The sequence below is a fragment of the Sarcophilus harrisii genome, chromosome 3, assembly GCF_902635505.1.
Source record: "Sarcophilus harrisii chromosome 3, mSarHar1.11, whole genome shotgun sequence".
In the NCBI taxonomy this organism is placed as follows: Eukaryota; Metazoa; Chordata; class Mammalia; order Dasyuromorphia; family Dasyuridae; genus Sarcophilus; species Sarcophilus harrisii.
This window is the reverse complement of record NC_045428.1, coordinates 447,151,303-447,167,473: the sequence shown is the minus strand read 5'-3', so window position 1 is coordinate 447,167,473 and position 16,171 is coordinate 447,151,303. Positions and strand designations below refer to the sequence as shown.

At 41.2% G+C, this 16,171-nt stretch overlaps 1 protein-coding gene across 2 annotated transcripts in view; it reads left to right on the top strand.

Moving 5' to 3' along the window:
* LOC100921851 (glucose-6-phosphate exchanger SLC37A2) overlaps positions 1-15,962 on the top strand; it is a 30,534-nt gene extending 14,572 nt beyond the window's left edge. Inside the window, exons 2-19 of one of the 2 annotated variants that reach the window (XM_031960850.1) lie at positions 4,394-4,475; positions 4,937-5,021; positions 6,134-6,212; positions 6,769-6,904; positions 7,199-7,275; positions 7,788-7,954; positions 8,980-9,017; positions 9,444-9,584; positions 9,762-9,852; positions 11,045-11,107; positions 11,486-11,571; positions 12,085-12,133; positions 12,409-12,482; positions 12,928-13,006; positions 13,192-13,289; positions 13,662-13,726; positions 14,083-14,138; positions 15,275-15,362. In XM_031960850.1, the coding sequence (XP_031816710.1) occupies positions 4,394-4,475; positions 4,937-5,021; positions 6,134-6,212; positions 6,769-6,904; positions 7,199-7,275; positions 7,788-7,954; positions 8,980-9,017; positions 9,444-9,584; positions 9,762-9,852; positions 11,045-11,107; positions 11,486-11,571; positions 12,085-12,133; positions 12,409-12,482; positions 12,928-13,006; positions 13,192-13,289; positions 13,662-13,726; positions 14,083-14,113 (1,441 nt within the window). In that variant the 3' untranslated portion in view covers positions 14,114-14,138; positions 15,275-15,362. Of the gene's footprint in view, positions 1-4,393; positions 4,476-4,936; positions 5,022-6,133; positions 6,213-6,768; positions 6,905-7,198; positions 7,276-7,787; positions 7,955-8,979; positions 9,018-9,443; positions 9,585-9,761; positions 9,853-11,044; positions 11,108-11,485; positions 11,572-12,084; positions 12,134-12,408; positions 12,483-12,927; positions 13,007-13,191; positions 13,290-13,661; positions 13,727-14,082; positions 14,139-15,274 lie in introns of both variants that reach the window. The other variant, XM_031960851.1, reaches the window with a different exon arrangement.
* Positions 15,963-16,171: the final 209 nt, after the last annotated feature.

Here is a 16,171-nt window from a genome sequence, read left to right as displayed (position 1 = left end):
TAATTTCTAAAATAAAGTTCAGTTAGATAATTGCTAAAATCCCTTCTAGATCTATTATGATGAAGCTAATATCATATTTTAAAACAGTCCTCTACTGATCTCCTTCACATTTTTGAACACAATTCTCCATCTCCTAATTTTGGACAAGTTCACTGGCATTATCCTATATGTAGATTGCTTCCTTCATCCTTTCAACTTTCTGGCTTCCTGGCTTTCTTCAAGTTCCAGCTAAAATCCTGCCTTCTACAGAAAGGGTTTCTTCCTTTTAATTCCAGAGCCTTCCCTCTGTTGGTTATTTCCAATTATCCTGCACATAGCTTGAATTTGTACATTTTGCAGGTGTCTTTCATCTCTCTTTAGACTGTGAGCTCCTTAAAGCAGATATGGTTCTTTAATTTTCTTTGCATTGCCAGTGCTTTGCATAGTGTCTGGAACATTTTTAGGCACTTAACATTTGTATAGTATTATGATGGGTTTTTCCTTGAAGGTACATTGGCCCCTCACATCCCAATCCCACTGTTTGGAAGTTTTGACTTGCTCTGTTTCCAACTGGGGCTGGCTTGCTTCTTCTTAAGCAGCCTAATGGACACCTCCACACACACTTCTGCTCTTGGAGGGTTACCAATTTGGTGCTAGACTTAGTGCAGACATCCAATAGTTCAGCCTATTGTAGTTATGAATTCTTTAGTTAAAATGTTCCATTAACATCCCTGTCTCTCCCAGGAGCAGGGATAATAGGCATATACCACTATACCCAGATATTTTAATTACAGCATAATCTCTCATTTGATTCTTACATTATCAGCTATAACACTGAGAGGTTATGAAAAGTATGTCCAAGCTCTTATACCTAGTTCACAGAGATCAAGTGTCTCTTTAAGGTCTTTTGACTTCTATTATATACTTTTACCATTGGACAAAATTTTCCTTTGCCTATGTGTCCCCTCTAAAAGTCTAGCCAGATATCCCATTAAAATTCCCTTTGGGAGACCAGGTTGGACTTCGGAGGAAGGTGAAGCAGGCAGAGTGAATCCTTCCTTTCCTTGAACTTCTGGAATGGGGGTACCATTGCCATTCTAGTAATTGACCAAGTACTATTTAGTAGGGGCCTAGAACATATTGTCCTCAATTCAATTTAGCTAAATATTTTTTAATATGTGCCTGCTATTATGGTAATACTTCATCTGTCTTCTTCACTTTGCCTTTTAATTGGCTATTCCCCATCCCAAGAATTCTCTCCCTTTTGACTTCCTTCAAATTTCAGCTAAAATCCCACCTTCTGAAAGGAAGCCTTTCCCAGTCCTTAATGTTAATGCTTTCCCTCTGATGTTATTTCCATTTAATCCTATGTGGAGTTTGATTCTGCAAAGTAGTTTGCATGTTCTCTCCTCTTCATTAGAGTGTTAGCTCCTTGAGAACAAGAATTGTAGTTGCTTATTCTTTGTATTCACAGAGCTTAAAGCACTGTTTGGTGCATAGTGGGCACTTAAAAATGTTTGTTGTTTGACTCCCATTTCTATCTTTTCTTCCTGGATAAATATCTAATGAATATCTAATGTCTTTATTCACATTTGTGTCAAAATAACACCTCTGTGTTAAAAAGCCCTCCTACCAAATAAGCACAATCAAGTAAAAGAAATATACATATTGACATGTCTTAATATGATAAAATGTTCAGTTTTGGACCCACTGAATAGTTAGAGCTATATATAGACGGAGATGAGGGCAATAATCCATATTTATAAAATCCTATAAAGTTTACCAATTGCTTTCTTCACAACAACGCTGTGGGGTAGGTAGCATAAAAAAGTGCTCCTTGCCCATGATCACACAACTAACTGAAGGTTGGAAACAGAGATTTAAATGGAAATCACTCCTAAGAATTTCTCACACATCACAAGGTTTTCCAAGGATTTCTCCTCCTTAGATCTTAAAGCAATTGTGGTCATGACCTTTGCTTTCCTTAGTCCCTCTTTTTATTCCAATTTGTGGTCCTTGGGGCTGAGCCCTATCATCCTTCCTGTTCTTCATGCATACTAATTGCATATGCTGAGCACTGTATTGGGAGTTAGGGATGCAAAAAGGTTGGCTATTCAGAGTATAAAAGAGTATTCTTGCTCTGGAGGGATTTAAAATTGAGTGGAGGAAAGAAAGATACCAGTAGGTATTTGAGAAGTAACAGATGAATGAAACTGACACTAATGCTGCTAGAACTTCAGAAGAGCAAATAATTGCTAAAGGAAAACTTCATGGAAAAGGTGGGATTTGAACTAGGTCTTGATAGAAGGATAATATAAGGTGGAGGGGAGGGCAGAGGAGAGAGCAGTCTGGAAGGGCAGTGGCCCAGAGACAGAAATGTACAGGTCTCAGTGGGAAACAAAGAGTGGATAGTTTAGTTGGGGAAGGGGGGATGGGTGTTGTGTACAGTAGTAGAAGATAAGGTTGGAGAGGTAGGTAGGAGTCAGATTTGGAGGTCTTAGAATACTTAGCTAAGCTAAGGACCTTGGACTTCATCCCATGGCAACAATAATAATATTAATAATGGTGATGATAACATCTCTAGTATTATTGCAATTGCTTTAAAGTTTACAAAGTACTTTCTTCCTAAGTCTAAGCTAGGGTAGAACAAGATCCCATTTTATGAATGAGGAAACTGATATATAGAGATGTTAAATAATTTGAGCTATTTATTGATTTCTTAGTGAAGTACCACTGAAAAATTTTGTTTTGGAGATGACTATGTAGTAATTTGTAATTTGTAATGTGTTATAAATTCTTTTACCATGGTGTGTGAGATGGTTTGGAGGGAATGAGGCTGGAGACTGGAATACCAGCTAGAAGATTATTTTAGAAGATTAGTTTAGATTAGTGTCTGACACAGTAAGTACTGAATAAATGCTTTGTCTACATAGTATTAATGTGAAATAATAAAGGCCTGGCATGCAGTAGTACAGGCTTTTTTTTTTTTTTTTTTGAGATACCTTTTTCCTTCCTTCAAGTTGGGAGTTCATTATTTCTGAACCACTGAGGGAAATGAGTCCTCTTTTGTTGAAAGCTCTTCTCTGTGGTAGGGGTGAAAACCTAGAGGTTCTCTCCTAGTTTTCATATAATCATAAAAGGGACCCTAAGGGGACATCTCTTTGTTCCATATTTTACTCATTTCAGAGAAGCTTGTTATTATTTCTTTCCCCTTCCTTTGCATGGTTCTTGTCCTTAAAAATGTTCCTTTTCTTGGGTACAGTGTTCCTTTTGGGGAGAAGGGCAGATTGCATCAATAGGTAGAAGCAGCCTATTTACTGTTTCTCTTCTGTCCCACCTCTTCCCCCATATTGATCTATCCCTGTTAGAAAAGCAGGCAATGACTCAGACCCAGGGAGCTGAATTCCTTTCCCCAAAATGCTACCATGGGACAGGAGGGTGATAATAGTGATAGTGGAAACTCTGGGCATATTTTTTTCCATCCCCAGCCAGAGTAAAAATTTAGAAGAATATAGGGCTATGTGAGATCTGTGAGCCACAGATGGAAAGAGGAAAAGTTTTTGAAGGCAAAGCAAAGCAAAGATAGGCTGGGCTGGGATTAGGCAGGGCTTTGCTACTTTTCTGAACTTTACCATTGCAGGACCCTTTCCCCTTCTAAACCTCAATTTTCTTAGAATTCTTTTCATGAATAGAGAAGAGTAAGGAGACAACAAAATATAATAGAAAGAGTCTCAAAGAATGGATAAAGAGGAAAAAGCTATGGAGAGTAGTAATGGCAAAAAACAGTCTAAGCTCTGCTATATATAGTAGATCCTATAGCTAGGAGAAATTAGTTCTGTCTCCATGCCTCAGGAGGAGAATCTTCCCTTGACATTTAGGAGTCTTCCTTCTTTATTCCCAGGCTTAAGCTACAAAATGACCCCTATCTGCTTTTCAAACAGCTCCTATAAAGGTGGATCCAGATAGTCTTTCCTCTATTTTAATGAACTAAAAAGAGAAAGTAGTGTAAGGGATGGCAGGAAGAGTTCTTGGTCTATAGTGATAATAATGAATCAACCCTGCTGAGAGGTTTGGGCATGGAGCAATAGGTGGAAGCTTTCTTGTCTAATATACTCTTTCTCCCCACTGCTAACTCTTAAATTCTATACTGGGAACAGGAGTGACCTATCTCACTCTTGCCTTTTTGAATTCCAGCTCATATTCCTAGATCTTTTGATTTGCTTCTGTGAATTTTCAGATCAAGTTTTCTTTATTGAGCTCTTTCTGGAGAACCATGTTATAAAGCCTAGTTATATCTAGGGAATGGAATTGTGTGTGCATATTATGATTCCTGGCCCTATGGATCTTGGTGGATTGTTACTGCCAGCTCCAATTGTTTCCTATTGACTAAGATGTCTGTCTCGTTCTGTTACAGGTACCGAGGCCTTATTCTGCTGCTCACCTTCCTCATTTACACCTGTTACCACCTGTCGAGGAAGCCGATCAGTGTTGTCAAGGTGAGGCCAGGGAAAAGCCAGGGTGAGGTCTAGAGTGACTTGAGGGAGGAAGCAGGTCTGTGCTGGGATACTGTTGCTTGGCTGGCAGGATGTGCTCCCAGATCCTGAAGGACAGGTTCTTACACATTCCCAGGCATCTGGCAGGTATTTTCTCCTCCCAGTCTCCTTTGGAAGGGAAGTAGCTCCCTCCAATACACCATAAATCCTCTTGTCCACAGCTCCCCTTGCTCCACTTTTTGTGTGCACATACTGTGCATGAGGAACCAGCCAGGGGTGTAGGGCACAAGAGACCAGAGAGCTTTGGGAGCAGGAACGGACAGTGAGTTTTGGATAGGAGTTAGACTGGAGAATCTGACCAGGTGGGATCTGACGAAGGAGGCTCAGGGTGCTGAGGGTGCTGTTGCTGTTGAGACTCTATCTCAGTGGGGAATGACTCTCAGGCTAATCCTTTGCTTCCTCAGAGCCAGCTGCATCGAAACTGCACAGGGCTAGAAAACCCCAACAACAACTCCAACAGCACCACATGGTGTAGCTGGGCTCCATTTGGTAAGAGCTTGGCCCTTCTCCTTCTGCCTTCTATCCTTAATATTCCCCTAACTTTTTCCTTGAAGAAGAGGAATGTATGGGGATTGTGATGACTAGTGAAAAACCAAACCCTTGGGAAGGGAACCTCAGTGTTATCCTATATTCCCTCCTACACAGTCATTTATTTACCAGATCTTTGACATAGATCACTTCTCCTTGCTCACAAACTCAGTCCAATGGTTTAAGCCCTTATCACCTTTTCACTGAACTACTGCAATAGTCTTGTAGTCTCCCAACCCCAATCAAGTACTATTTCTGCCCTATCCATCCTTCATATAGTTATTAAACTTGTGTTGGTAAAGGGCAAGCACAACCATGTTATTTCCTTACTCAATAAGCTCCAGTGATTCCTTATTTGCTCCAGGATCAAATGTAAATTCCTTTGTTTGGCGTTTAAAGCCCTTCCCAACATTGCCCTGATTTACCTTTACAGCTTTTTTTTAATGTATTCCATACTCTGAACACTGCAGTGCAGTTGTCTTTCTAGCTGTTACTCATCTTCCATCTCTGTACCTTTATCCATGACTGCAGTGCATACCCTACTCACCATCATTTCTCAGAATTATTAATTTTCTTCACGGTTCAGCTGAAGTGCCACTTTCTTCAGGAAACTTTTCCAGACCCTCTCTTCTTTTACCTATTAGTGCTTTCTTTTCAAAATCACTTTATATCCATTTTGTCTCTACATGTATCTTTGTCTCTTAGAATCTAAATTCTTTGAGGCTAGGGATTTGTCTTTGCCTAGATCTATATGTATCTGGAACATATATAAATATATATTGTTTCTCAATGGTATTTTATTTTTAGTTACCTGTAAAGATAGTTTTCAACATTAATTTTTTTAAGTTTGAGTTTTGTAATTTGAGTTCCAAATTTTTTCTCTCCTTTCTTACCCCCCCCCCCAGATATCAAGCCATGTGATATTATACAAGTACAGTCATCTTAAACATTTCCATATTAGTCATGGCATATACTTAATGTTTGATTAATAAATGTGTGGCTGGGAGAGTTGGGAGAAGCTGTCTATCCTGTGGCAATCTGATTGGGGAGGCATCTTTTTCATTTATTTCCAGATCAGGAAAACTACAAGGAACTGCTGGGAGGTGTGGATGATGCTTTTCTGATTGCCTATGCTGTTGGCATGTTCATCAGGTATTAAGGGAGAGCCGGAGTCCTTCATAGCATAGAATAAATCAGGATAATTTATTTTTCTTGAGTTCAGTATCTTTATCAGTACTAGCGTATTTATTTAAGGATGTGCAAGGAAGATGGGGAAAGAGGTGGCTCAGCTAATGGAAGAGACCAATACATATACATCAACCCTTAATATTCCCCACAGACAAAATCCCCTAGATCTGGGGCTCTTCCCTACTTTCTCCTAGCTGGCTGCCTATTTATGACTTGTTTTTCTTCTCAAGGCTGCCTTTGATCAATGATTTTTAATCTCTAGTCAATAAGATGGAGTTGCCTCTTTGCTACCTGAATTGCTCCTTTACAGGGTGCTTTTGATTAATCATTCTTCATCTGGATAAAAATGTTGAGGGGAACCCTTCTTTTGTTACAATCTAGACCTCCCAATTCCTTAGGAAACATTTACTTTAATAGTAGATGGAGCTGGGGAAGGGACCAGGTATGAGTTGTGGCTTGGGTTGGTAGGGCCAGGTTGTGATTGGAATATTTTTGAGATTTAATGATTAATTTTCTTCAGTGGAATTTTTGGGGAGAGACTTTCCATCCGCTATTACCTGTTTGCTGGGATGCTGCTGAGTGGGATTTTTACTGCGCTCTTTGGCCTGGGTTATTATTGGAACATTCACCAATTGTGGTACTATGTGCTTGTCCAGGTAAAGATTCCCTTCCCTTTTGCAGATTTATTTTCCAGCCTCAATTCTTTTTCCATCCCTCTTCTCATTCCTTGACATCCAACCTATCTTCTCTGCCCTTTATTCATTAGTTAGGAGAATATAGGACATTTTGTTTTGTTTTGTTTTTAGCTTTGTGAAGGATTTGTATATGATATTTGAGTCATAGGGCTTCATTCCCAAACTTCTTGCTTCCTTTCTTTATTTTCAGCTCCAGATCTTTTAAGTTAATCTGTGCCCATCATACATGTTCTCTTAATTCTTCTCTTCCTACAGCTCTTTAATGGATTGGCACAGACCACAGGCTGGCCATCGGTAGTGACCTGTGTTGGTAACTGGTTTGGGAAGGGAAGGTAAGTATAGTTATGGGGGAAGGGGTAAAAGGGAGGAAGAAATGGGAAGTAGTGGGTGTTTAAAAAGAGAAGGGAGGGGAGAGAGAGAGAGAGAGAGAGAGAGAGAGACAGACAGACAGACAGACAGACAAAGGGAGACAGAGACAGAAAGAGAGAGCAAGAGAGAGACAGAGAGAAACAGAATACTCCAAGTTGTGAATCGATTTCGCTGGTAAAAGATTTCACAGGTGAAGGATGGTAGAAATAATCGCATTGGAACTCCAGGATAGTGGGACTAAATAAGGAAAAAACTCATCTGGAAGGTTTTATGATCCCTCAGTTCTCTTCCTATCCTAATGTGACATAGATCACATTCCTTCCTTGCTTACAGCCTTAGTTGTCCCTTTGGTGATGAGGTGCTTTGAGCTCATCAGATGAGATAGAGGCTCATGAAATTCTCAATTAGCTCCTTCACCTAAGGTAAGGCTACTAACCTTTCTACCTCTTTTCTCCTCCTCTATCTTCATCTCTAGGCGAGGATTTATCATGGGTATCTGGAACTCCCACACATCTGTGGGCAATATACTGGGCTCCCTGATTGCTGGTATCTGGGTGGATTCAGCTTGGGGCCTGTCCTTCATTGTGCCTGGTATTATCATTGCTGTCACAGGCGTCATCAGCTTCTTCTTCCTTGTTGAGAGTAAGTGCAGAATTAACTCCCAGGTCTTTTCTTTTTCCAGGATTCTCTAATGAGCATCATACTAGGTTTTTGTTTTTCTAATCAGAAGGTTTTTCTATACTTAAGGGGCTGAGAAAAAGAGATAACTAATGTTAATTCACATTTGTATTGTACTTCTAAGTTTATAGTATTTTCCTCATAGCCATCCTATATCAGGTACATAGTTTTTGCATTATCTCAGTTTTATAGTGATAAAACCAAGACTTTAAAGAATCAGTTGTCATTGGTTTGTAGCAAATAGGTGACAGAAACAAGATTTGAAATTGATGTCTCTTGGCTTTAAATTTATCATTACTTTGAGGATCAAATGAAGCAGTGTATAAATAAAGCACTTTGCAAGTATTTAAATGCTAGATAAACAAAAACTTACTATTTCAGGATGCAGTAATTAGAAATGCTTTACTTATCTCTTTGTTATAATCAGTCTTATGATATACATAGGGAATTTAATAATATCCTTATTTTACAGGTAAGAAATTGATACCAAAAGATGAAATAATTTGCTTAAAGACATACAACCAACTAGAGATAATAGGGGTTGGAATCCAGGCCTCCTGCCTCTTGGGCAGCTAGGTGGTATAGTGGACAGAATGTGGGCCCTAATCAGGAAGAGTTGAATTCAGATGCAATCTCAGACACTTGTTGTCAGTATGACTTTGAGTAACCCTGTTTGCCTCAGCTTCCTTATCTGTAAAATGAGCTGGAAGAATAAAAGGGAAGCCCCTCTAGGATCTTTTCAAAGAAGACCCTAAATGGGATCACAAAGAGACAAGACTGAAATGACAGAACAACTCTTGCCTCCCAATACACTATTCCTTTCCTTTAAGTTCTACTGTTTTTCCTTTTTTCCTCCTTATTAATAAAGTACTGAGAATCCCCAAATTCTGAACTGCTTTGAGCTCAGTAATAAGGAAAGAAGGGATGAGGATACTCAGGAATGATAGGTACTGGCCTCCTGTGATTCTAATCCTCACCTTTTCTTTTAGATCCTGAAGATGTGGATTGTGCCCCTCCTCAGCACCATGTGAGTAGGAACCTTCCCAGAAGGTGAAAGGTGACCTTACTCACCTCATTCCTCCCCATTTTTGGTTTCCAGAGAAACTAGTTACTAGAAACATCAGGCTAGTAAGAAGAAGAAGTTGGGAAATCAACCAGTTACTTAATGGACCTGATTAGTCCCTGCTTCTCACTTCTTGCTATACATTTGACCATCTAAATCTCCATCAGAAATAGGGCCAGCCATAACAAGCAATGAGTTCTATAGAAGAATCCCTTAAAGCCTGTGTTTAACCATGAATTTAAGCCTTTGACCCTAAGGCCTATTCTTTTCAGTCAGGGATATCCCATACCCCTCAGGTAATGGTGAGTAAGTTTGGATTTCCATTCTGTGGGAGGGGGATTGCCAGAATCTCATCCTCCATTTTAACGGACATTTCCCCACTGTGTTCAGAATGCACCCGTTGAAGACCTGGCTACATCTGTGGATTCACATTGTGTTGAGAGGGATTGTGGAACTGAAAGTGCTGGATGTTCCAAGGAGTCAAATGAAAAACCTGGAGCCATCAGTTTCCTAGGGGCACTCAAAATCCCGGTGAGTAAGAGAGGATTGGCAGGGTTGGAGTGGTGAAGGAGTGGGCTAGTGCTTGAATGGTTACTCCAGAGATTTCTTTCTGGGGTTGAGCAGAACAGAGTGCCCTAGAGATGGTACCCTGAGATCAGTGATGGGGGAGTCCCTTGGCACTATCTCCATCCCTTTACTTTCCTCCAGGGTGTAGTGGAGTTCTCCTTGTGTCTGTTGTTTGCCAAGCTGGTCAGTTATACCTTCTTATTTTGGTTGCCCCTCTACATCGTTAATGTGGGTAAGTGCATGTGCTAGGTGGAGAAAGTAGGGAAATGGGTGAAGGGGGGAAGTAAGGAAAGAAATTGTGAAAGAGTATTTGGAAGGCTGAGATGGGAATGAAGGGGTTGGCTCAGCAGAGTAAAGGATCACCCAGGTACTATGCATGTACTTCAGGCTGGGGATACAAATTTTCTGGAATCTGTCTTGTGAGAAAAGCAAGACTTAGAAATTGGATACTAGGGCTTTTAGGCACCCCTATATCCATAGGTCCATAGAATGCAAATATCTTTCATCATGTCATGTTTCATGTTTTAGACAAAATTGAAGATTACATAATGAACCATGTCCTGAGTATTCCTTTCTTTCTGTTGTTCTCTGTTGTGACTTCTTAACTTTCTATTTTCATTACCTAACAAGAACCTACTTGAAGGCTAACTGATTCCATATTGGGTGCTAAAATGGAGGCTTTTGGGGAAAGGCCTTATAATCAACTACCAGAGAAGTTTATAGCTTTCTCTGTCAAAGAGAGAATTCATCAACACTGTGAGGATCATTGTGGTTGTGGTTGTGTTGGCTCTGCTCTGGCACATTGCCCCTAACTTGGGCATTAAGTAGATACTTCTCTCTGTTGGCTGGCTGGACTCAAGATCTGGTATTCAATAGCTGTTTATGTCCAGGAGCTATATGTCATTGGGGAAAATTGCCCCCCTCCAAATCTTAAAACCACAGCAAGGCATACCCTTCAGCATCCTTCATCCACTTTGGGCTCCCAATATCTTCCACCACATTTCTCTCTCCACTCCTAATCACTTTAGGGATGAGGAGTCAAATTCCCTCAGGTCCCCCTTAAACCATTAAACCAACTACTCACCCTAGCATCCACGCTCTTCCTTACCTGTCTCTTCTATCATAAATAACATCCCCAATTTTCTCTGATTCCTATAAAACTGCCTTTTTTATACATTCTAGCAGCTTTGAGCATTGCATATGGGACTTAGTCATGATAAACGTTGAGTTTAGTTTATCTCAAAGCTTATTTAAAGGAATTTTTTCAGAGATAGCTGCAGAATGTCATGGATGTTGTTCCTTAGATGTTCTGTGAATCAATCCCTTTATTCTTTGCTTCCAAGTTATGCATTTTAGTTAGCCAGTTCTGCCTACTTTTAAACTTATGGCCAGATTTTTTCTCAGTTATTTTGTTTTCTCCACAGCTCATTTTGGACCCAAGGAAGCTGGAGATCTTTCTACCCTCTTTGATGTTGGTGGCATAATAGGTCAGGCTCTCTGTGCTTGTTTTTTCCAGAGGGCTGAGTCTTTCCCCTTGAATTGAGAGTAGAGTAGTAGGGAGGGGAGGGAAGTACGTGATCAATAAGGCTTGACCTAATCAAGCAAAATCAGAGGAGAGGACATATATTTCCAAGGATTCCTGCCTGACCAGGCAGCCTTTGGAAAAAGCTGTTCCTCCTCATCCTTGTTTTTTCATTTATAAGGGGATATGTAGGGAAGGGTGGAGTGGAAAGAATCCTTTGTCCACACCTTAGTTTGGAGGCTGTGGTAATAATGCAAAGGGGTCAAAGATAGTGGGATGATGGGAAGAGCTCTGGTTTTTATCAGTGATTGCATTGGGAGGTAAGGTGGGGTATGTGTTACAGGTGGCATCCTTGCAGGGATCATCTCTGACTATACCAATGGCAGGGCCACTACCTGCTGTGTCATGCTGATTGTAGCTGCCCCTATGGTTAGTCTCTCTCATTTGGGAGGGGATGGTTGGCTGTTTACAGGGGGGATGTTTACAGGGAATAAATGGTTTATCCACAAGAGGGATGGCATAGTAAGAAGGGAAATGAGAGCTTAGAGAACTATTTTAGCTTAGGGAAAAGAGGGGTATGTGTGGTGGTGGTGGTAGAGAATGGGAATAGATTGTGAAAAAGAGGCCAGCTGTTATATTTTCTCGCCTAACTTAGATAAAGCAAAGGAATTTTGGTTTACATTGCAATGGGAAATTTGGGTTTGATAAGAATTTTCAAATAGGGAAACTATAGATTTCAAAGCTAAGTCAGCTTCCTAAGGGAGGTCTTGGAATTTATTGTTGGGGACAGAGATCCCTATCAGTTTTAGGTGGGTAGACAAGATGACTAGGGATTCCAGGATGGAAAAGGGTAATGTAAGATCTATAGCCCACAGTCCCTTTAAACATCCCATGAAGATAATCTTTTTATACCATGCCCTTTTTTCTTCTTTCTTCTTCTAGCTGTTCCTGTACAATTCTGTAGGCCAGAATGGAATTGGCAGTTCTGTAGGTGAGACTGCAATTTGGGTTCTTCTGGATTTCCATGGATGTGCACAGAAAAGGACAAAGGGAGGGAGAAGTTTGGTGCTCTGAATGTTTGAAATGCCTAGGAGTAGACTGGGGTTGGGGATGGAAGGAGGAACTAGGAAACAATTCAGTTCACAGGAATTCATTAGGGATGGGAAGAAGGGACTAGGTCTGGTAGGGAACAGTTTAAGACTGGGAGAACTTTTCACCTTTACCCTTTGGTGGAGATGACCACTATCTTTTTCTCTACCTTCCTAGTGATGTTGATTATCTGTGGGGCTTTGGTCAATGGGCCCTACGCTCTCATCACCACTGCTGTCTCAGCCGACCTGGTAAGCTCAGCCCATCCAAGAATTGGCATTATACTTCCACTTAGTACAACTCATGGTGTCCCACTCCATGGAGGGTCCCAGTTCCCCACGAGGCCTATATGATTAGGGGAGAGAATTGTTTGCAAGATTTGAGTAGGTATTTCTCTTCTGGTCTCATGTCCATTCCCTTTCTCTTTACTCAGTGTTAGATAGGTTAGCATGTTGTCTGTGAAACATTTTCCCTTCTGAATAAACTATGTTCCTTTTCTCTCCCCCAAGTTAGGCATCTTCCCAATACCATCATCAAACTTATGAGCTGTATCCTTTTTGCCATTATTGAGTTATCCCTCAGCTAGAGACTGATGCTCTCCTTGGTGAATTTGGATATACTCTGGGCCTGGCTAAATAGCAGTGATGCAAGTTGCTCATGGTAGACCTCTGATTTTACTCTCTCTTGTCTCCCCAGGGCACACACAAGAGTCTGAGGGGCAATGCAAAGGCGCTTTCCACTGTGGCAGCCATTATTGATGGGACTGGCTCAATAGGTCAGCGTGGTCTGGCTGGGTTCTTGTCCTTCCCACTCCTTATTCTGGGCAATCTCTTCCACTGCAGAGATTGGCACCCTGAGCATGGGCTGAGTTGTGGGGAGAATGTTACAGCAGAGGAGATTTGACCACCTGAGGTCTGGACCATCTTGCTTTGCTCCTCACACATCTGCATTATTCTCTAGGTGCTGCTTTAGGGCCTCTGCTAGCTGGACTCATCTCCCCTACAGGCTGGAACAACGTCTTCTATATGCTTATTTCTGCAGATATCTTGGCTTGCCTGGTAAATGACTTTTTTTTTTTGCCTTGAGTGGGTGTGGGGTCCCAATGTTATGGCATCCTGGCCTGGCTGTTTAGCAAGGTTTCCACAGGGAAGGAATTGGCACTAGAAAATCTGGTACAGTATAGGAGTGGCTGCGTTTTGGAAGTTTTTGCATCTTTTCTGGATAGCTCAGAATGGTATCACATTCTTTAAATAATGCACCACTCAAGGTTACTATCCTTCCACCTATAATTAATCAACAAATATTTATGGAATGTGTACTATGTGGAAAGCACCACTAGACCCTATCCTAACTCTTTACCCCAGACCTCTAAAAACGGTTGATATCTGCCTAGCTCCATAGTTCCCCTTCTATTTTTCTCTCCCCTACAGTTCCTCTCTCGCTTGGTGTACAAAGAAATCCAGGCCTGGAGGAGAAGTGAGAATAGAAACAGAGGGTGAGTTCTCCTGAGATCTAAGGTCCTTGAACTGGAGGGCTTGTTTGGGCATTCAATTTTAGGGGATTTCCCAAACCCCACATTTTGTGGTAATCATAATCTACCCCTGAATCCTGCTGGAGAACCAGAGGCTAATCTCTGACTTTTCTAAAAGTCGTGCTTGAGCCCTGACTCCCTGAAAATTCTTAACCTGGACTCCAGGGAGCCTAGCCTGAAGTCTCCAGCTTCCATGCTTTTTCCCTCCCTCCCTTCCTACTTAACTCCCTTGTTCCCTTCTTTCCCTCCCACCCCATCCCTTCCTCCCAACATGTTGCTAATCTTTACTAACATCCATTGTCTTCCATATGTCTTCATAGCTCTTGTCTGGCCCTAACCCACCCAAGGTAGTGTCCGGTGGGCTGTGGTTTGTATTGTGAGTATTAGTCCCATGACTGATTTGCAATCGGAACCAGGACTGCATGCCAACTCTCCTCACCAGTGTGATTTCTCTTGCTTGCTTCTAAAGGGGTCAGCTCCAAGGACTTGTGATTTAAACAATGTAATGTTCATGGGGTTTTCCTTATGAAGTGCAGAACCTGAACAGGGGCCTCTGCCTTCTTTGGGGAGGACCGGACCTTAGGGATATTTTTATTTGGGGAGGGGAGGAAGGTTTAGAATAAAGACTCTCCTCTTTGCAGTTGTAATGCCACTGCTATGAGGTTCACAGTCCAAAATTATCTAGTACTCTGCTTGAAGGGTGAAGAAAACAATGAAAGTGAATTCTAATCAAGTCCAATGGAGATACTGACCTGGTTCTCCCTCTGCTCTTTTGTTGATGGGCAATGGGTGTTTTGGAGAGAAGAAAGGAGGGAGGAAATGGGATGGCATGGGAAGGAGATGGGAAAAGAAAAAGAGTTTGGTCTTGTTGGGCTGTGTTGGTGGTGGTATGGATAACCTTTTCTGTGGCCTCCTGAGCTCCTCTCTTGGGCCTGGTTTTCTTGCTTGCAGGGATCTGGTTGATGCTTTGAACCCAGACTAGTGAACCTTCACTAGAGTGAAGGGCTGGGAGGAAGTTTCTTTTGTATTCCATGGGAAGCCTGGGGAGCTCTGTTCTAGTGTTGCTTATCTGGGGAAAGGATAGGAGAGCTCTTTCCCTTCAAGGAATCTGTTTCCCACGTGGGTATGAAAGATTGGGGGGGGGGTCAGAGGTTGAGGACTACATAAAATTCATGCTGCCCTCTTTAAAGAGGGAGCCAGGAAGCATTTAAGAATACCATTTTGATGCAATTTGGGATTATGGGTGAGAAGGACATTCAGAAGAATGAAAAGAGGAGGAATCAGGTTATTCCTGGGAATCTAATTGACTCCCTGTAGAAACTTATTTCCAGTCCAATCTATTTTATTTAGAATAGAAGGAAGATTTATAGTTCCTATCCTTACAACTTTATTTATGAAGAGTATAAGGTAAAACTTGAGTGTGTCAAATAGTGTTCTTCTAAGGAGATATGAGTCTATCTGATCCTCTCATCTGTCTTATCTCCTTAACCTGAATTTCTATCTTCTTCCTAGATATAAAGAGATATGAGGTCCCCATCTGAAGTAGAGGAGCCAAGGATCTTCGCTGGATCCCCAGAAAACTCCCCAATGGAGACACCCACAGACATAAAGAGACATTCTGGGCACCCAGAGCAGCCTAGCCCCAGGCCAGCCCAGGGACCTGCTAGAGGTCTTAATAGAATTTTCAGGGGAAAGAGGCTGAACAGCCTCAGGGAATCATAGACTAAAGAAAAAAGACACATTTTGAGCAGGAAGTGTGTTGCAAGTAGTACAATAGTAGGGCTGGAACTAAGGTGGCATCCCAATCAATAAGAAAAGAAAGGCATAGCCTTTTGCCTAGACTACATCTAGTTTCTTTGCTGAATTGAGTGACCTAAATTTTAGGTGCCAAGATAAAAGGGAAGGATTCTGTGGGGACAAAACATAATAATAGGCCATACTATTCCTCTCTTCTCCCCATTACCATTAATTTTAAACTGATTTTGTAATCAATTGTTCCCCTCTGTAACAGAGATAACTTAACATGTTAAGGTGAACAGCTGCAGAGTTTGGAGTCCATTCTTTTTCTCTGCTCTATGACCTTATCTCTGTATTCCCAAATTTAATATCCCCTCCTCCCCACCCTCCCTGCCAACTTTGACTCTGTTTGTAAATGATACCTTATCTTCTTTATCTTTGATTAAAATTTTAATATAACGTTTGTATTGATAGTCATGGATTTTTGTCATCTTTTGTGAATGTGATTGAAAAGACCTATTTGTGTGTGTTGTGTATGTATATATGTGAGTGCATGTATGATGTGTCTTCTTAACCTAATTGCATGAAGTGAGTACTGTTCAAGGTACAAAGGTATAAAAGTCAGTCTTTTAAAAAAAAAAAAAACCTTAAAATATAGTTGGGAAGACACAC